The 21,630-nt window shown below is 43.5% G+C and overlaps 1 protein-coding gene across 1 annotated transcript; it reads right to left on the bottom strand.

Annotated features, from left to right (window-relative positions):
- Positions 1 to 260: 260 nt before the first annotated feature.
- Positions 261 to 20,352, bottom strand: trmt10a (tRNA methyltransferase 10A). The gene is made up of 7 exons (XM_061709929.1): positions 19,958 to 20,352; positions 16,758 to 16,926; positions 16,587 to 16,658; positions 16,435 to 16,509; positions 11,244 to 11,393; positions 11,052 to 11,157; positions 261 to 732 (listed from the first exon to the last, which is right to left on the bottom strand). The coding sequence occupies exons 1-7, from the start codon at positions 20,113 to 20,115 to the stop codon at positions 533 to 535; spliced, it is 930 nt and encodes a 309-aa protein (XP_061565913.1). The 5' UTR covers positions 20,116 to 20,352; the 3' UTR covers positions 261 to 532.
- Positions 20,353 to 21,630: the final 1,278 nt, after the last annotated feature.

Genomic DNA, 21,630 nt, shown 5'->3' with positions numbered 1-21,630 from the left:
CAGACGCATAATTCAGCCAAGGGAGTTTTTCTTGCCAATGTTTGGCTTAAGGTTTTTCTCCCACTAGGGGAGTTTTTACCTGCCATTGTTTATGTAATAATTGCTCGGTGGTTTATGTTCATGTTCTGGGTCTCTGGAAAGATCCTAGAGACAACTTCTGTTGTAATAGACGCTATATAAATAAAATTGAATGTAATTTAAAACTTTTTTTCCCACACTGTTGATGAAAGAACAAAGATGAAATGATGCCTTTATGTTGCAAGAAATCTTTTCATTTATGAGTCTGTAAAGTAAACAGCTCTGACAGCTTCAGCTTTCAAGTCCAAAAAGTAAAATAAAATAAAAACTTAAATCAAGGCAATAACTGTAGGAAAACATACTGCAGCTCCAGCCTTTAGAGCCACTGAAGGAAAGTACAACCTTTCAAAATATATCTACTGAAAATAAAATGTTTGACTCTGTCAAACCAAACTTTGCTCTTTGATTACAGCTGTTTCCCTTAAAAAAAAAAAAAAACAATGTTGGAACTGTATTAGTTCATTCGTTCAGACTTTTCCGCTGTGATCTCTGGCTGCTCTGCTGCATCCGAGTCGGAGTGAGAATCCTCCGGTCTTCCCGGAGCGTTTGTCCCATCCTGGCTGAGGGCCACCACGCCTTTTCTGGGAGGCAGGATGGTGAAGAAGGCCTCCTGCCAGCTCCCCTTCTCCAGATACGCCAGGATAATCTCAAACACTGCAGAAGAGATGGAAACAAAGGGGCTGATCTTTTTCTTAAAAACATGAGAGATGGTGTCAAAGATAGACAGCCAGAAGGAGCTCAACCCCGAGCAGGACCAAAACATGTGGCTGAGGGCGGCCTCGGTCTGGTGACATCTTTCACATATGGGGTCAACGTTTGGATATTCAATTCAATTCAATTCAATTTTATTTATATAGCGTCTAATACAACAGAGTTGTCTCTAGACGCTTTACAGAGACCCATACCCAGAACATGACCCCCGAGCAGTTATTACATAAACAATGGCAGGTAAAAACTCCCCTAGTGGGAGAAAAACCTTAAGCCAAACAGTGGCAAGGAAAAACTCCCCTTTAGGAGGGAAGAAACCTTGAGCAGGACCAGGCTCATCAGGGGGGACCCTCCTGCCGAGGGCCAGACTGGTGGGTCAGGGACGGCAACAGCACAGCAGGCAGGTGGAAGCAGCAACGGGATGACCGGGGGTGGGGACCGCAGGCCAGCACACAGCTCCCGAAGCTCCGGCCCAATCAGCAAGTCCCAGGTTGGGGTGCAGGGTCAGGAAAAGACTTGTGCTCCGTAATGCAAGCTACAAGCCACCCATGGCCACCTGCAGGACAAAAGAGAGAAAAGGGAGGAGAAGGGGGGGGCAGCAACGGGATGACCAGGGGTGGGGACCGCAGGCCAGCACGCAGCTCCCGAAGCTCCGGCCCAATCAGCAAGTCCCAGGTTGGGGTGCAGGGTCGGGGAAAGACTGGATATAGCTTAGCCAGTCTGGTCCGGGATCAGTGGAGTCTGTGGAATACTCTGAACTGGATCAGACCATGTCTGATACAGATGGAGGATGCGTTCACTCTACCAATCGCCAGGTCACATCTGGTATCTGCAGGTTGAGACCCTCCTCCCATTTTGCCTTTATATGATGAAGAGAGGGAGAAGCTGCAATTTGGATTGCGTCATATCCAAATGAAATAAAGCCTTTAGTTTGTGGATCCCTGTCTACACAATCATAATCCAATCTTCCTCTGTAGGTGTTAGGGAAGGTGAGAAACATGTCTTAATGTAATTTCGGATCTGCAGATACCTGAAAAAGTGAGTTTTTGGAATGTTGTGATGCGCCTTTAAATATTCAAATGACATAAAAGAAGTCTTTAAAGAAATCCCTTACACATGTGAAGCCTCTACTTTTCCACAATTTAAATGCCGGGTCCATGAAAGAGGGAGGGAAGAAGGGGTTAGCCAGAATAGGACTCGACAAAAGTGGTTTCTTGTGTCCAAAATGCACTCCAAATTCGGAGGGATCCCCCGATTACTGGATTATTTGTGTGATAGCGCTTACTAATTTGTATCTGAGCACAAGCTAAGGCAGCCAATGAGTTTGGGGAGCTAGAATATTGTTCCATAAGTAACCATATCGGTGCCTCATGTTCAGGGATGTCAGATGTCCAATATGAGAGGGCGTGGAGGTAGTAGTACTACGCAGCAGGTTTGGCAATGCCAGGCCCCCATTTTCCCTTTGGCCTTTCTAAGAATGCCTTTCTTATACGTGGCACAGTTCTGTTCCATATAAAGACGGATATGTACTTATTCAGTTCAGTGAAGAATGCTTTAGGAATGAATATGGGGATCGTCTGGAAAAAGAAATAAAAATCGTGGCATTATAGTAATTTTGATGGAGGTAATTCTTCCTGCTAGAGATAGTGGAAGGGATGACCACCTTGTCCTGTCTAGCTCTTTCCAGTGCCACCCTTAAATTATGTTTGAATACATCCTTGAATTTCTCAGTAACCTGGACACCTAAATATTTAAGAAGAGTCATGTGTAACCGTAAAGGGGAACATGTCAAAAGACCTTTGCTTTGCGGCTGAACTTATGGGGAAAAATTAGACTTTTCGAAAAATGTATTTTATAGCCGGAGACTACCCCAAATTTAGTAATCACATCTAATGCAACAGGTATGGATGTATCTGGGTACGAGAGGTACAAGAGGAGATCATCACAATATAATGAAGGTTTATGATTGAGCCTGCAACAGTCTATGCCCTCTAATCCAGTATTCTCCCTCAAGCACACGGCCAGAGGTTCAATAGCGATATTAAACAATAGGGGTGACAGGGGGCACCCCTGTCTCGTGCCCCTCCGAATGGGAAAGTAATCTGATGTAAGATTATTGTTCCGCACAGAGGCCTGTGGATTACAATACAGAAGCTACAAAAATTCTGTCCAAAACCAAACTTTTCAAGAGCTACAAATAAATAATTATACTCCAAAGGCTTTATATGCATCTAATGATATTAATACTTCTTGTGTATGGTTATGGCTTGGTGTATACATTATGTTAAAGAGACAACGTAAATTGCCAGCTAGCTGCCTGCCAGTCATAAAACCTGTTTGATCTCTGTGGATTATGTTTTGCATGATTGGTTCGAGTCTCGCTGCGAGGGTCTTTGTTAAAATTTTGTAATCACAATAGAGCAAACTAATTGGACGGTAGGAGTCACATTTCAGTGGGTCTTTACCCTTTTTGAGGAGTACAGATATAGTTGCCTGTGTCATTGTTAAGGGCAGGGTTTTATTCTGCAGAGCCTCTTCATATACTTCGCGTAGAAGTGGTACCAATTTGACAGAGAAGGCTTTATAAAATTCGATGCCACAATTTAAATGTAACCATATCGGTATTATGGTTACATACTTCCCTCTTTTCGTCTGGGAAGTCACCTGGCCCAGACGACTTCACCTGGCCCAGAAGTCGTCTGGGCCAGGTGACTTCCCAGATTTTGACGTTTGAATGGCCCTGTCGATTTCCGCCTGTGTCAAAGGTTCCTCAAGTGCGCTGACCCATCCTGGTTGATTGAAAAACTGTGAGCAGAGAATCATCACCTGCATCTGATTTATATACGTTTTGTAGAATTTCTGGAATTGTTCATTAATTATCTTTTGGTCTGTGGTACTACCACTGTTGCCTAATCAAATTTCAGTAATGAAGCTTGTTGCTGCAGATTGTCTAAACTGATGACTCTTGAGCAAAACACGAACCGTGTCCCCGTCGCTTGTTTGTAGTTGCCGCAGCGCCGCAGCCTTCCTCATAATCTCTTCCTTCTCTTGAAAGTAGTGGCATCTAACGATGAACGCCCTTGGTGGCTGGTTGTCCTGTCTTCTTCTTTGTGTCTGGCCGTCCTCTATACCATGTCCTTTCAATGGGTGGCGCAGGCGAGTGCAGCAGCACTGGGTTCGGCCAGGTCATCTCCAGTGCATTGTGGGGCAGATATGTCCCCGACTCCCCAAGTCTGGCCTCCGGCAGGAGGGTCCCCCCTTATGAGCCTGGTCTTGCTCAAGGTTTCTTCCCTCCTAAAGGGGAGTTTTTCTTGCCACTGTTTGGCTTAAAGAGCATATTGCAGGTTGGAGACCCCTGTGAATCAATGTGTAGGAAAATAATGAGGAACTGAATTTTCATTGAAATACGCATAAATATATACTACAGTGACCTCTGGAGTTGTTTGAGTATTTTACTTCCGCATCTGAAAAAGCTGAACTGGAAGTGACGTAGCGGGAGGGAGTGCGGTGAATTTCAACAATAGGAAAAATAATGGATCTTAATGTTAGTTGTGACACTGAAGAGGTTGTGAATGTGTATTCACACCAATATGACGGTCCACGGCCTTATAATTACGAACCCGTTAGGGCCCCCACGTTCTTTTGATTGCATGCAGCCTCATTTGACGTCACATCCGCAGGACAGCGCGGCCCCACAATTGCAGCGCATTTTGCAGCACACAGCCTGTTCAAGGCAACGGAGAGATACGCTAGAGGGCTCATTCTTTTTGGTTTGGAACGCTTCATCTGACATTATTACTAGAAAACTTAAAACGTATACAAATTTTTTTCATAAATGCTGCCTCAATCCTGCCTCATGCTCCTTTAACAGTCGACTGGTGACTTTATCAAATATAAGAGCCGTATTAATGCGGTTATGAAACCGAGCAAAAGCGTCCCTACATGGCGCTGCACCGGAAGTCCCCCTTATCGCCCGTCTAGATCCCTTTTTAATTCTCTCCTCAGCCACCAGGTTTATGAACATCTGCACCTCAGAGTTTGATCACCAAACACTTTTGTGGAATAAAATGAACAAAAAGCCGTGAGTCGCTCTTTCGCTGATTTCCACCTCCTGACTCAGACGTCTGACTCCAACCCCCCGACCAATCAGTGGCCTGTAGTGTGATGATGTCAGATACAGCCGACTCAGCCGCTTAGAACCTCGGCAGAGTAGTTACAGAAAATGTATCTACTCGTCACATTAGACCCCTAATGGAGAAGCGCAAAACCAAGTCGAGTCGAGCTGAGTAGGTGCTAGTGGAAAAGCGCCATTTGATCCATCCTCTTTTCAGATCTGCTTCAGACACATTTGCAGGATGTCTGTCGTGAACATGTCTCTCCGGGTCATGCTACAGGATCTCTTTTGAAGAGCCGGATCCCTCGAGAAGGTGGAGGGTTTTTCATGTTTAAGCTCGTTCTCCAGCTGATATTATCCTGGAGGGGTTTTGGTCAAGTCTGCCCACTATAACGGCAGATGGTCCGGGCTCTGTGAGAGAAGAGCAATGTTCTTCGCTCTTTTTGTACCTTACAATGTTTCGAGCTTCCATCCCAAATTATCCCTTTGTTTCATCATGCCACAGAACATTTCCCAGTTGTGCTGTGAATCACAAAAGTGTGATATTGTAAGTTAAATAGTCATGTCATCATCGGTCCTGACTGTGGTCCGACAGACGGAAAAACCGTGACTTTCCAGCTTTCATGGATCAACTTGTCTTCATCGTCAAGTAAATGGCTTACAGAGTCAGGATTATGTGCAAGGAGCAAGGAGCGCTCAAATATCATAATTGAGTCACATGAAGACTGCAGTGAAAGTGCAGCCTACGAGTTCAAATCAGGACTTTTTAGAAACCTTCTAGGCAAGAGATATTGTTGTATCGTTATTTATCGTATCTCTTCCACCATCCGTCAGCAGCAGCAGCCTGTGTTGTTTGTTATAATTTCTACTTTAATTCTGATGGGTCCAGTTGTCATGTTTTTCCGGTTTTGTTTCTGATAGGTTTAGTTGGTTGTTTACTTGGTTAGGGTAGAGGGAAGAGCCCAGATCTGACGGCCCTTTGTGGGTTGGTCTGTGTCTCTTTCCCTTCCTTTGTTTCTTTTGCTGGCTCATCATCATTTGTTAGGAATTGTTGTTTTGTGGTTTGGAGTTCATTTTTGTTTGTTTAAATTATGAATAAACTCATTTTTTATAACGCAACTACTTGACTTCTGGTAATTATGTTCGACCTCTTTATTGAGCCTGTTAGGGGCCGTAACATAATTTGGAGCAAGGAGTGGTAAAATGACCAGTTAGTGGTCGTATATAAGCTATAAACTTTAGCCAATATACAAACCGGATTCGGTTGAAGTTGGGAAATTGTGTAAAATGTAAATAAAAACAAAATACCGGTACAACGATTTGAAAATCCTTCTCAACCTATAGTCAATTGAATTCACTACAAAGACAACATATTTAATGTTCAAACTGATAAACTTAATTGTTTTTTGCCAAATAATAATTAACTTAGAATCTCATGGCTGCAACACGTCCAGTAGAAGTTGGGTAAGGTAGCAAAAAATACTGAGAAAGCTGAGAAAAGCTCATCAAACACCTATTTGGAACATCCCACATGTGATCAGGCTAATTGGGAACAGGTGGGAACCATGATTGGGTATAAAAGGAGCCTCCCCAAACATGCTCAGTCATTCACAAGCAAGGATGGGGCGAGGGTCTTCAGAGAACCTCTGTCAGTAAATACAGTCCGTCACTACTGTATTTACTGTAAGTGTTGTCTTTGTAGTGTATTCAATTGAATATGGGTTGAAAAGGATTGTCAAATCATTGTATTTTGTTTTTATTTACATTTTACACAATTTCCCAACTTCAACCGAATCCGGTTTGTGTAATACATTGGTTAAAGTTTGATATCAATTTATGTTGTTGAGAAGTTTTTTTTTTTTTTTTATTTATACATTTTTTTATCCCCGATTTTTTTCCCATTTTCATCACCCAGTGCTCATACCTAAGTAACAGCCCTGGGCATTGCTCTCCTCTGCCAACCCAGGGAGGGCCCTACACTGAGCTCAGGTCTCCTTCTTATCCTGAGGAGTGACGGACCGCTTCTTTTCACCAGACAGGGTGAGGATTCTCCGGCCGGACGTAGCGCGTGGAAGGATCACGTTATTCCGGCCAGATCCTCCCCACCCCATCTGGCGCCCCGGCTGGCCAGAGGGGTCAGTGTAGCCCAGGACTGCTGCATGTTTTTGTGAGGGTAGCGCCCATTAGCTACCCAAGGGAACACGGGGATAACATACAAACTCCACACAGAAAGGCCCCTTCGCCAACCCCACCCAGGGTGTGGGCACTGAAGTTATGGGGGAACTAACACGCACTTCAGCGCCCACAGCGTCCCCGGCGGGAATCGAACCCAGGACCTTCTTGCTGTGAGACGGCTGCACTATCAGCTGCGCCACCGTGCCCCCCCCACGTTCTTTTGATTGACAGCTGAAACTCGCTTTTTAAAAGGCTGATTTATGGGTCCGCGTTACACCAATGCAGACCCTACGGCGTAGGGTACGCGGCGACGCACCGAACGCTGCGTGCGCCGCGTACCCTACACCGTAGGCTACGCCGTCGATTTTACGCGGAACCATAAATCCGCCTTATTCACTGCAGCACCCGCCCGTGCTCCTGAAAGAAACTCCGACCATTTATTTAATAAAAAGCTTGGAGGACAGATGGTGGATCATCTGTAGTTCTGGGTCGCACGTTAGACGTCAGACTCAGAGCAGATTTGTTGTTGTTTTGGAGCATAATGTGACGTTCGAAAACGCAAAACTGCTCTCTGTCTCTGTCTACACCAGTGGTTCCCAAACTTTCTGTGCCCAAGGCACACCAAAGGACAAATTAAAATTTCAAGGCACACCTATTGTGCAAAATAGCCTTATAACACGTGTTATCACTAATATCATCTGTTTATCTGTTAAGTTTATTATTTACTAATGCCAAATAAGATATGACAAAGACAACTATTCTACTAATATTTATTAACAAAATACTTCACAAAAATATTCAAACTTTATCAAATTGGCCTTCATCAAACACAACCATTTCAGGAGGATTTTTTAAAATAGTTTTTAGATAAAGAGTTTGCCTCTGTATTATGGAATGAGTGCATTCAAAGTAGTATATAGTAAATTAAAATAATTATCTTTGTCTAGTTGTATACTATATTGCAGTAGGCTATGGTTGTCACAAAATCCCACGGCACACTTGGACTTGCCTCAAGGCACACCAGTGTGCCGCGGCACACAGTTTGGGAACCACTGGTCTACACGCATCTACATAAACTGAGTTTTCAAAAATCTTCACTTTGCCCGGAGTTTTTTTTAAACATTCGTTTATTTGCGTTTTCATGTGGATGACAGGTCCAAACATAGGAAAATATCTTCGGTTAAGCAGATACCCGGCTACGTGTGTACGGGGTCTGCACAGTCAGATGGGGCAGCTGTGGAGACTGCTCCCTGGTGCTGCGTCATATGACGCGGTGTTCGAAAAAAAAAAAGCGTTTGTAGGAGCTTGGCTAAAATCAGCCACTTTTTCCTCTGAATACGTGCCCTTATGTCTTGTAAAACTTATTACTGTAAATCCTACATTAACTTCTCACATAGTCATTTTCACATAAGGTATAAGGTATAATTTTTGAAAAAATTCTAACCTGCAATATGCTCTTTAAGTGGCTTGGCTATCATAAGCATCAACTCAGAAATGGCAAAGCAGTTGTAATAAACCTCATTGACATGTTTAGTTCTGATTTCAGACCTGCTTTCAGGTTTTTGTGGGGGATTGAGGTGGAAGTTACTTTCTTTTCATCAGTAATTGAAGGCTATTTGTGACTCAGATTTGTTTATTTCAATTTGAAATTTTTCATTTTAATATTTAAACAGGTTGAAGCTTTTTATTTGACTCATACAGCAATTGTTACTATTAATAAAAGTTGTCAAGGTAATTGGAATGTTGTTATATGGCATTTTGTACCAATGATACATTTGGGATGTGGAGACACATAACCGAAGATATGCGTTTTCGACCACATTCATAAGCATTCCAAATCTGTAGATCATCTGTTCTTCCAGCCTTCGGCGCAGCTTCCCCGGGAGCGGCGTCTCCTTCTCGGTGTCCCGCCACGGAGCTGCCGCGTTAATCGACACAGCCTTAAGCCGTAGGGGACTGCGTAGGGCTGCGCGTCGCCGCGTACGCTATGGTCTAAGTGTGGCACTTTGTTTCATTGAAGGTAAAGTGCATTACAAGTTAAATTCATTATTATAACGTTGTGCCTCTGCCTTCTGGTCAATTTTGGCAATAGGTTCGTCTTTCAGATCACGTATGGCTTTAATTATAGGTTGGTCAGAGGATTTACTCTGTGTTGAGGTAGCCTAGGAGGTAGCATTATCGCTAGCGTTAGCTCGTTTGGGGCCCCGCGTCTGTCAGGCGTGGCGCTGTTTTAGCTTGTTGGACACAATTCAAAACAGATTTAAAAAGGAGCATGAGGCTCCTTTTAAGAAATGACTCATTAGCGCCACGACGGCCGTCGGGGGTACTGCAGCCAACAGCGAAGCCGGCACGGGAGAACAGGGAGAACGGGGAGAACGCGCATGCAGCCTCATTTGACGTCACATCCGCAGGACAGCGCGGCCCCACAATTGCAGCGCATTTTGCAGCACACAGCCTGTTCAAGGCAACGGAGAGATACGCTAGAGGGCTCATTCTTTTTGGTTTGGAACGCTTCATCTGACATTATTACTAGAAAACTTAAAATGTATACGAATTTTTTTCATAAATGCTGCCTCAATCCTGCCTCATGCTCCTTTAACAGTCGACTGGTGACTTTATCAAATATAAGAGCCGTATTAATGCGGTTATGAAACCGAGCAAAAGCGTCCCTACATGGCGCTGCACCGGAAGTCCCCCTTATCGCCCGTCTAGATCCCTTTTTAATTCTCTCCTCAGCCACCAGGTTTATGAACATCTGCACCTCAGAGTTTGATCACCAAACACTTTTGTGGAATAAAATGAACAAAAAGCCGTGAGTCGCTCTTTCGCTGATTTCCACCTCCTGACTCAGACGTCTGACTCCAACCCCCCGACCAATCAGTGGCCTGTAGTGTGATGATGTCAGATACAGCCGACTCAGCCGCTTAGAACCTCGGCAGAGTAGTTACAGAAAATGTATCTACTCGTCACATTAGACCCCTAATGGAGAAGCGCAAAACCAAGTCGAGTCGAGCTGAGTAGGTGCTAGTGGAAAAGCGCCATTTGATCCATCCTCTTTTCAGATCTGCTTCAGACACATTTGCAGGATGTCTGTCGTGAACATGTCTCTCCGGGTCATGCTACAGGATCTCTTTTGAAGAGCCGGATCCCTCGAGAAGGTGGAGGGTTTTTCATGTTTAAGCTCGTTCTCCAGCTGATATTATCCTGGAGGGGTTTTGGTCAAGTCTGCCCACTATAACGGCAGATGGTCCGGGCTCTGTGAGAGAAGAGCAATGTTCTTCGCTCTTTTTGTACCTTACATTGTTTTGAGCTTCCATCCTAAATTATCCCTTTGTTTCATCAGGCCACAGAACATTTCCCAGTTGTGCTGTGAATCACAAAAGTGTGATGTTGTAAGTTAAATAGTCATGTCATCATCGGTCCTGACTGTGGTCCGACAGACGGAAAAACCGTGACTTTCCAGCTTTCATGGATCAACTTGTCTTCATCGTCAAGTAAATGGCTTACACTTATATAACGCTTCAAGTGCTTTACACTGTGCACACACACACACACACACACACACACACACACACACACACACACACACACACACACACACACACACACACACACACACACACACACACACACACACACACACACACACACACACACACACACTGACTGGGGATTCAGCGTCTTGCCCAAGGACACAGGAGGAACTAGGGCTTGAAACACTGACCTTCAGGTTCACAGGTGAACGCTCTACCAACTGAGCCACCTTCCCCTAGTAAAGTCAAGTTTTCATCAGCAAAACATCTCATATTTGGGAAAAATCAGGTGAATAACCCACATGGGCTCTAATAACAATAATAACAAGAACAACAACAGTGTTCAGCAGTTTCCCTGCAGCTAAACGTTCCAAGTGAACAGAGCCTGAATTATCTTTGCTTTACAAGCTGCAACATCTGGAGGTTTGGGAGTCGGTCCTTACCATGGTTGACGGCCAGAACCTTGCGACTGTTCATTTTGACAAAAGTGGCCAGAGGAAGCTGCGCATGCTCGATCCCCAGCTCCTTTGCCCTCTCAAAGGTCAGTCCCTGCAACACAAGGTAGTCCAGGTCAAGTCCAGTCAAACCAGCGCGGAGGGACTCAGACGGGACTGCTGCTGTGAAGCTGGGCAGACCTTATGGTGGTTATGGTCCACCAAACCTCCGATCACATAGGCCTTCTTCTGGTCCAGCCCCTCCAGCACGTTGGGGGAGTCGGAGGTGAGGTACACCAGCTCCTCTTTGGCCACGAGTTCAGTGTAATGCTCAGTTTTAATGGTGATGTCCTGCACAGAGGAGACAAAGGCGCACACATGAGATGCAGAGTGATATTTGAAAAAGTAAACATTTAGTCCATCATCGCAGCTAGGGATGCCCCGATACCGACTGCTCTCATATACTCCGAATTCTCCGATTCCATGCACCGATACCACTTCATTGTTGTTGTAGTTACTGATTAGTGACTGTAGGGGGAGATGTTGAGCTGCAGTCAGTGGTGATGAGAAGAGAGTGATACATGAGTGAGAGAGAGTGATACATGAGTGAGACTGGCAGCTCCGTTTCAGGCAATATAGTGACAATTGATGCAAGCGGGACCTCAGCAGTGTGGACATATTTAAAATAAAGGACGACGACAGAAGCAAGACAGACTGCAAGCTACGTACCGAGCGACTCGACAGGACAGACACAACGGTAACGGCCAGAACAAGGGATTTAGGATTAACGAGAAGGCTAACCCAAACAACTCTCACTGGGGAGGTATTGGACGTTAAGTGTCATTGTGGTAAAACCTGCAGGAACACTAGAGGCCTTAAAATACACCAGGCCAGGACCAAGTGTGGAAAGGAGGGGTCACGGGTGCAGTGCACAGCGGTAGCACCTGTGCAATACTTCTCCTGGACTCTGTGCAATATTCCTACATGTGTATATACTATCATCTGTAAAAAAAAAAAAAAAAAACTATTCAAATGCACCTTAACTTTTTTTATATTTTTTATATTATTTATATTTCTTATATTTCTTATTGTTTGCACTACTGTTATTTGTCTTGCACTGGAGAGGTGATGCTGCTTCAAATCTCACTGTACCCAGGTACACTGACAATAAAGTATTCTGATTCTCTGATTCTGATCAAGGACCTGACGAGTCAACTCCGGGAACATCTCTGCAGACTCCGAAGAGCAAAAAGCATTCAGAAAAGGAGTAAGGATAGGGAGAACAAAAGAGCTCAGTTCACCAAAGACTCCTTCCGATTCACCAGAACACTGCTGGGTGAAACAAAATCCGGACGGCTAACAAGCCCCAGAGAAGATGTGGAGGCGTTTCTGAGGGAGACTCACAATGACACCTGCAGAAATCAGGCCCTGGTTGCCCACCCTAACACTGACAGCATTGACCCACCTGGAAAAGAGCTCAACATCAGCGAACCATCCTGGAAGGAAGTCCAAGAGGTGGTGAAGAAGGCCAGAACAGGGTCTGCCCTCGGTCCAAGCGGTATACCTTATAACAGGGGTCACCAATCCTGGTCCTCGAGGGCCGGTGTCCCTGCAGGTTTTAGATGTTTCCCTGCTTCATTGCACCATGATACAAGTGACTGTGTCATCAACAGAACTATACAGACTTTGATGACAAGCTAATGACGATGATTAATTAGAATCAGGTGTGTTAAGGCAGGGAAACATCTAAAACATGCAGGACACCGGCCCTCGAGGACCAGGGTTGGTGACCCCTGCCTTATAAGGTGTACAAGAAATGCCCAATGCTTCCCCGGAGCCTGTGGAAGCTGTTCCAGAGGATCTGGAAGAAGGGCATTAATCCATCAAGCTGGAAAGAGACGGAAGGCTGTTTTGTGCCAAAAGAAGAGAACTCCTCAACCATAGACCAGTTTAGAACAATCTCACTGTTAAGTGTAGAAGGCAAGATCTTCTTTTCTGTACTGGCCAAGAGGATGACCTCATACATGTTGCACAAGCTGAATGTATGGTGAAGCTCCGTGACATCATTGGAACACCATGCAAAGGAAGACAGGGTCTCGGAACTTCCCATGTCCAGCAATGGGGGAAGGCATGAACCAAGGACCGAAGGGCCATGATCCAGGAGGAAGTAAGAAGCCTGGAGGAGGAACGTTGGAGGGCAAAAGCAGTGGAGCTAGCATCCCACGGAGCATGGACCAAATGAGACCTACCCAAAAGTTAGATCACATGGGGAGATCTGTGGAGATTGGAGCCTTTCCGCATCTCTTTCCTGCCAAGATCGGTATATGACACACTGCCAACACCAACAGACTTGCACAAGTGGGGCTTGAAGGAGGACCCATTGTGCAAGCTGTGCGGGGAGAGGGGTACCGTGGCGCACATCCTGTCGGGCTGTAAGACGGCACTCGCTCAAGGAAGATACAGGTGGCGCCACGACAAGGTGCTCATGACACTCGCTAACACTCTGGAGCATGAGAGCTCGTTCGTCCTGCCGATGCAGCAACCGATGAGAAACAGCGGCGATATTTCTGCATGTACTCGTTTGGTTTGAGGACTTGTTACATGAGATTGTCCTGCTGATTCAGCTCGGAACTAGACACGGCGAGTCCGAGACCACAGCAGAGAGCTAGGGGTTGAGGCGGGTGGAGGCATGCAGAGTAGATACTTTTTCTGTAACTACTCTGCCGAGGTTCTAAGCTGCTGAGTCGGCTGTATCTGACATCATCACACTACAGGCCACCGATTGGTCGGGGGGGTGGAGTCAGACGTCTGAGTCAGGATGTGACATCAGCAAAAGAGAGACTCTGACGGCTTCTTGTTCATTTTATTCAACAGACAATGGCAGCAAAAGTCCGGTTCATGATCCAACTCTGAGGTGCAGATGTTCATAAACCTGGTGCTGAGGATAGAATTAAAAAAGGGATCTAGACGGGTGATAAGGAACGACCAGATCTACCAGGAGCTCTGTCTCTTCATAGCTGCTCACGGCTGTCAGAGGTGTTGGTCCAGATCAGTGGTCCTGGTCAGAGGTGTTGGTCCAGATCAGTGGTACGGGTCCAGGTCAGAGGTCCTGGTCCAGGTCAGTGGTCCTGGTCAGAGGTGTTGGTCCAGATCAGTGGTACGGGTCCAGGTCAGAGGTCCTGGTCCAGGTCAGTGGTCCACTGACCTGGACCAGGACCAGGACCTCTGACCTGGACCAGGACCACTGACCTGGACCACTGACCTGGACCAGCACCTCTGACCAGGACCACTGACCTGGACCTGGACCTCTGACCTGGACCACTGACCTGGACTAGGACCACTGACCAGGACCGCTGACCTGGACCACTGACCTGGACCAGCACCTCTGACCAGGACCACTGACCTGGACCACTGACCTGGACCAGCACCTCTGACCAGGACCACTGACCTACAGTAGACCAGCACCTCTGACCTGGACCAGGACCAGGACCACTCGTGGCCAGAGCAATAACTGCAGGTCGCGAAGCGTTCAGTGTCTTTTGGAGAACCTGCCTGTCGACGTGTGAAAGAACGCAGGATCTGCGTGGCGGCCGTGATGCGTACGCGCTCTGAACAGCAAGTATATTGTCCCCCTTAAGAGGCATTTGTGAATGTGGTGGTGTACTGTAGCTCTTGAAATAAAACTTTAGGCCAATAATCCATCGTGTTTGTGGTTAAATCAGGGGCTGATGACCTTCTACCGCTCATCCATCCAGAGCCTGTTGTACTGTATTGTAGTCTGGTACGGCAGCTGCACTGCTGCAGACAGGGAAAGACTCCAGAGGTGAAAGCAGCGCAGAGGATCATCGGCTTATCCGGATTATCTGTGCAATATTTGATCTTGTATTATTTATTCATTTATATATATATATATATATATATATATATATATATATATATATATATATATAGTAATATTTGATTTCACTATTCAAATCCACCTTAACCTTTTTTTATATTATTTATATTTCTTATATTCTCATATTTCTTATTGTTTGCACTGTCTTGCACTGGAGAGGTAATGCTGCTTTCAATCTCACACTACCCATGTATATTGACAATAAAGTATTCTATTATATGATGATTCTTGATGCCAGGGCCGCCCCTGTCTACATGCAGATCACGCACAGTGCGTAGGGCGATAGGGGCCCCGTTTTGCGCAAAGGATGCGCATATGCACAGCCGTGGTGCGCGCTACTAGATCAGCTGTCAGCGCGAGGCAGGAGAAGAGGGAGAGACCTTTTTTTTTTTTGTAATCTGACACCGCAGGCGCCGTCACTGCAATGATTGACAGCAATCGATCTGACCAATCACTGGTCAGATGCGCTGCAGGCACTTGTCAAGCAGCTGCAGGTGAAGACGTGATGGCTTCGAAAAAGAACCTACGAGTCAGGCGCGAGCAAGAGGAAAAAAAAAAGCAAAACACGAGGAAACTCGTGCTTCTCTCGAAGGTGGGTATTTGTTGAAGTTAGTGCTCCAGCACTAATAAAAATGTAAAACTTTGTGGCATAAGCAAGCACTAATCCTCCATGCTCAGCACTGCTGCTGCTGCAGGTAGGAGGAGAGATGCTGCTAGCCTCAGTGGATGTGGACTGTGGTCTGGAGATGAAAGTAATTTTCCAGCGGCCCTTACCATTTATTAAATGTCTTGTTAACACCTTTGTCTGCATATGCATTCACCTCTGTTGAAAGGCAGTGGTAAATTTATCAGAATTCAGAATTGGCGCAGCAGCTGTCATATGACGACCTCATTGATGACTTTGCATCCAGAAAATGCAGATGTGTGCATCTGTAAAAAGGCACACATGCTTGTTTTGCACTCTTTCAGTGCCTGAAAGACTCAATGGTCTGACTGTTAGTTTTTTGTAGACACAAGTTGAAGTTACTGTTAATATTTAATTGTTCTTTGTGACTCAGATTTATTTATTTTATTCAGTGTTAAGTTATTTTTCCGGCCTGTTCATTTACTTTGAAGTTACTTTTACATTTTACTCACTCTTTGTGAGTCCGCTTTATTTATTTTATTTATTTATTTAATCCAGTGTGAATTTAGGTTTATAATTTTGTTCTTTGTTCTTACTAATAAAGGTTGTCAAGTTCAATGGCATTTCATTATACTGTCGTTTTGTACCTGGGGGGGGGCCCGAAGAAATTTTTCCGCTTAGGGCCCCATTTTGGTCAGGGACAGCCCTGCTTGATGCAGTGCCATTTGATGGACTGGAGACCAGAGGGTCCAGTTCAGGCTTCCTGCATTGCCCTTAACTCTCTAAAACTCCTCCAGATTCCTTGAGTGGTTTAAGGATATGAACTGCAGACAGGCAAAGAGACGAGTCCCAGATAAAGCGATGGTTACCTTCCAGTTCACCCATCCCTGGTCCTTCTCATCCAGGCTCTGCTTCAGCTGTCCTCCCAGACTCGTGAGGTAGATCTGGTGAAGCGAGAGAAGAGGAGACGCATCACGCGTCCGCCAGACTTCAGATGGTGACGGACATGTCCAGTACCAACCTGGACCGGGTTCGAGGCCCGTCTGTTCTCAGCGTAACACCGCTGGATCTGTTTGTGAAGCTTCCGAACATCCTGAAGAGCAAATAAGATGATTGAGGATAAACATTAGATCACTTTTTTTTTTCTTTTTTTTTTTTAAACAGTCTCAACTAACTCAAAACAGCAATGTACCTTGATGTGCATGAGGCTGTCGAAGCTGCAGTCCAGCACGAGCCTCAGGGAGCCGGGCTGGAGCTCTCTGCGCGGTCGTTTCCTGGCGCTCGGACCGTCTGCCCTGCCCTCCTCCTGCTGGCTCTGCCTCTGCTGCCGACGCTGCTGCTTCTTCTCCTTCCGTCTCTGCCTGCAGCACAAAGAGCAGCTGCTGACCACGATGGAGACAACTGGCTGGCAGGCTTTAGGCCATCTATCTCCACACTGCACTTGGTTTTAGTTTAAATATATTTGATTAACTCCTTACTAATTGCTGATAAATTACCAAACGAAAGACACAAACCCACTGCACGATACGATAGCTTCCTAGCAACAAGAGCCGGAGACTCAAACCAGCCCTCGTTATAATTACACAAGATTATAATCATATAGTATAATAAGTATAATAATATTATTATATAATATTAATAGAATAATATTCATATATAATAATATTATATAATGTCATCTTGTTTCGGCCAGAATAAACGGGAAAGAGCGGAGCGGTGCTGCTACTGCTGCTGTTACCATGGTAACAACTCCCCCTCCCAACGGCAGGAAGTGACGTGTGGCTCTGAGTAGTACCAGAGCGATGGATAAAACAGAGTGGCGACAGTTCCATAGGACTCCGTTGTAACCCGCACTTCCGGGTTATGGAGCCCTCTATAGTTCCATAAGTGGCGTCGATCCCGTTGGATCCCGTTGATTTCAGTGGCCGCACGTCGAGAAACTCCTGAGTTAAGGCGATGAAATACCGACCAATTTTAAGTCATTATGTGTAGTTATTATATCGGAGGCGTTTTTTATGTTAGATATGAATTTTTTCAATTTTTAAATTCATACATTTAATAGGCCAAAACATTGCACAGTGGTTTAAACACTGCAGCAGTAGATCACCGGTTACCACTGAATTATTTATATTGTTAACCTCTGATTTAAAAACAAATTACATGTTTATATGGGATGTTGAGTTTAATTATTTTAAAGGTAATCCTGAACGAGCCTTGTGAAGTTTCTGCTGTCGATAGACTCCACAAGTGGGGTAGCTGTAAACAGTACTCGAGTTGTAAAAAAAAAATCAGGGGGGATGGTGGATTTTATCATATGGGGACAGATAATTTGTGCTGATTACAAATAATATAATATATTACAAATAATAGCAGTGACCAAAACACCTGCAGAAATACTGCAGGAATGACATAGCAGCAGTTAAATGCAGCCTTCTGTAAGCTTTAAATATCCACTGGGCTTACATCAAATACATCAAAACACAACAATAAAAAACACTTTTCTGAACTTATCAATATGACTCTGTCCTTCACAGGATAAGTAACATGGATCACTGCAAAAACTCAAAATCTTAACAAGAATATTTGTCTTATTTCTAGTTAAAATGTCTCATTTTAGTAAAAAAATCTCATTACACTTAAAACAAGACTCATCACTGGAAAAAACAACAATTTTCATCTGTTTCAAGTAGGTTTTCAGTAGTAGAAAGAGTACAAAAGTAGAAAAAGTAGAAGTAGAAAAATCTGCCAGTGGAACAAGATTATTTTGCTTGTAATGAGAAGATAAATCTTGTCCCACTGGCAGATTTTTCTATTTATTTCAAGTGAAAATTTACTTGAAACAGGTGAAAATTGTTAAATAAGTTATTTTTCTGGTGTTATTTTTCTGGTGATGACTCTAAATGTTGAAATAGCAGTAAAACCACATTCATTGATGAAATGACATAAGGGATGGAAAGGGGGGATGGCAGTTTTACAGGGGGGATGATTTGGACCGTTTTTATTTCAGGGGGGATGATTTGGACCGTTTTTATTTCAGGAGGGGATGCCATCCCCCCTCATCCCCCCTCAACTCCAGTACTGCCTATAAATTACATAAGCAGCAAAATAATTTTGTGCACCCAAATGCTGCACAGCCAACCATGGTATGATCACTGTTCTACATACAATAATAAATATTTAAAAAAAAAAGCTTGTCAGATGTCACCTTGATTATTATTATTAACATTTCTGATTGACTGAGAGCACTGCAGTTGTTAAATAATAAAATAAAACTTAAAAAATACAACTTTCCTAACAAATTGTGCACACAGTGTAGGTGAATACTTTGTAGTGGTGTGTATATTTAATTAAAACTTTTATTTTGTTGGGTCAAACACTACACTGGACACCTTTTTAAAAAGGGGCTTAAAACTTTTTTGTTCAGGAAGGCTTTCCCTGGTCTTTTATAGATGTTTTTATGCTTTTTACTCCTGGTCTTTTATGTGTCTTGAAATTATTCCCTTTGTTTATGTTAGCACTTTAAGATTATTTTATGAAAAGTGCTTTACAAATAAAATGTATTATTATTATTATTACACTGATTACATATTAAAGGTTAATGGTCCATCCTGCCCCTTAGCAGGTATTCTAATAAAATATATGCTCATATTCTCTGTAAGTGTGTAAAAGCAGCTTGTGTTCCACTGTAAGAAAAGACATTTCGTAGCCCCACCTTTGTTCTGCTGTCCTAATGCTGGAATACAGTCTCTGTTAAATAAAATTGTTCTTCCGTAATGAAAAACATATTTTTCTGTGATGTAAGAGCCTTCATACATTTTCTTTTAATTATTTTACTTGTTCTCACAGACACTTGCTCTTAATAAATCGTTTACATTAATCTCATGTAACTACACAAGAGATGCATAGCACCAGATTACAGTTCAATTGCTAATTTTTCTGCAATCCATGAAGTGAAGTTTTCCCTCCCCCCAAAATAACACAGAAAAGCTTGTCTAATTAGGCTTTTAGTTGTCGTAACTGACATTGATATATTCCCAGTGATTCATTATCAGCTGTAAATGTACTTGTGTACGGTTTATTTTAATATTTACCGGTCAAAAACGAGCTCACTGCTGTCTGTCCCATAGACGAACATGACAGCGCGGCTTTGTTTTGGAACTCGCGGGGCCTCCATGAACCACGTGACCGCTCTGGCGGCGAGAACAAAAGCTGTCGCCACTCTGTTTTATCCATCGCTCTGAGTAGTACGTCCCAAATTAATGCATACTACTGATATTTACTCAAAAGTTTGACGAACTGAAGTATACTTTTAGAGTATATAATGTTTAGTCTGCAATTTTGGACGCACCGCTGGACCAACACGTTTGGACGGTCCCACGCACACACGCTTACTTCCGCAGGTCCCGCTCCTCCTCCCACTTGTGCTGCTTCAGCAGCTTCTTGGTTTGCCTTTTGGACAGAGCTGGAGCCGCTGCGTCCCCGCTGTTCTCCCGAGGCTCGTCCCCGTGTCCGTGCTCGCCCTCCCGCGGGGCGCCAGCGTCCCCGGACATGTGGCGGCGGAGCAGAGCCTGCTGAGGGACGGACAGATGTGGGCTGATGTGGGCTGGTGTGGGCGGCAGACGTCAGTCCATCAGTCCGCAGAGGTCCCAGCCCGCAGAGGTCCGAGTGTGGACTAAAAGAACCTGCAGCCAGAGCATAGAGTGTCTTTGGCGGAGCCACACGACGTACAACGTTAATATTATAGATCCATGCGTACACATGGGGCAGTGTGGCGCATATGTGACGTCATATAACGGCGCCAGGTGCCTGTCCCTTTAAATCCTGAAAATTATCCATATACGGTATATATATATATATATATATATATATATATGTATATATATATATATATATATATATATATATAACAGATTTACAAACAAAGTAGCTAAATGGTAAATTAAATTACATTTATATATATATATATATATATATATATATATATATATATATATATATATATATATATATATATAAATTGTGCTTGAGCTTAATCACTTGGATGTTATGGAGGACCAAAACTGACATATTTAAAAATAAAAACAGAAAAATATATATTTCCTTTTTTCCTTTTCCGTATACATGCATTCCTTTTTTTTTTTTACATTCCCTTATTCCCTTAACAGGAAGGCGCAGGATTGGGCCAAAATCAAGACTATTGTGCAACTTAAATACTAAAGACTTAAACTAAAATAATGTCCAGAATAATTAAATAATACACTAGCTGCTTTGTTGGTTTTATGATGTCCCTTTGACCTCCCAAAATTAATAGATAATTTTAGAAATTCACCCATTAGACAATATTCAATAATTCAATATTCATGCTTCTTCCTGTTTATTGAACAATAGTAGAGGATCTGGACCTCATTTGCATAATGAGGCAGAAATGCATAAGGTAAAGTAGAAAGAGGAGATGAGGGAATGTAAAAAAAAGGAATGCATGTATAAGGAAAAACTAAATATATGAGTGTGCATTGATAAAATCCAACATTACACGATTGTGTCACTTTGACTTTGTTTACCATACCTTTCTGAAGTGATTTAAATCTGGAATATAAAAAATATAGTAATAAAAATTACTTGTATTTCTGTGACTTTTTAACCAACGATTGTCACAAATTCTTTTAATTAAAAAACCTTCATTTATTCACTTTTAGACATTTTTATTAAAGACATCTGTGCCCTTTTCTTATATTTCTAACATTTTGAGACATATTTCTATTTTTCTGGTATATTAATATTTATTGTTATTCAGTTCAACATTTCTGTAATAATTATTGAAGGGAAAAGAGATAACGTTAAGTCGTTTATTATCGTTATAATTATAATTAGTAATTTGAGTTGGCTTTCTATGTGAAATGTGGTGTACAAATAAACTTACCTTGCCAAAGTTATTTCAATAATATCTCTGGAAATGTGTCAACTTTTATTTGGGAAAATGTCACATGACATGACCTGTAAACACAAAGTTAAATCTGTCTCTTTAATAAGAGGGAAAACAGAACTTTAATCAACCAGCAATAAGT

This window comes from Cololabis saira, chromosome 20 (assembly GCF_033807715.1).
Source record: "Cololabis saira isolate AMF1-May2022 chromosome 20, fColSai1.1, whole genome shotgun sequence".
Lineage (NCBI taxonomy): Eukaryota > Metazoa > Chordata > Actinopteri > Beloniformes > Belonidae > Cololabis > Cololabis saira.
Note: the sequence above shows the minus strand (reverse complement) of the source record. Positions and strands in the feature narration are given on the sequence as shown.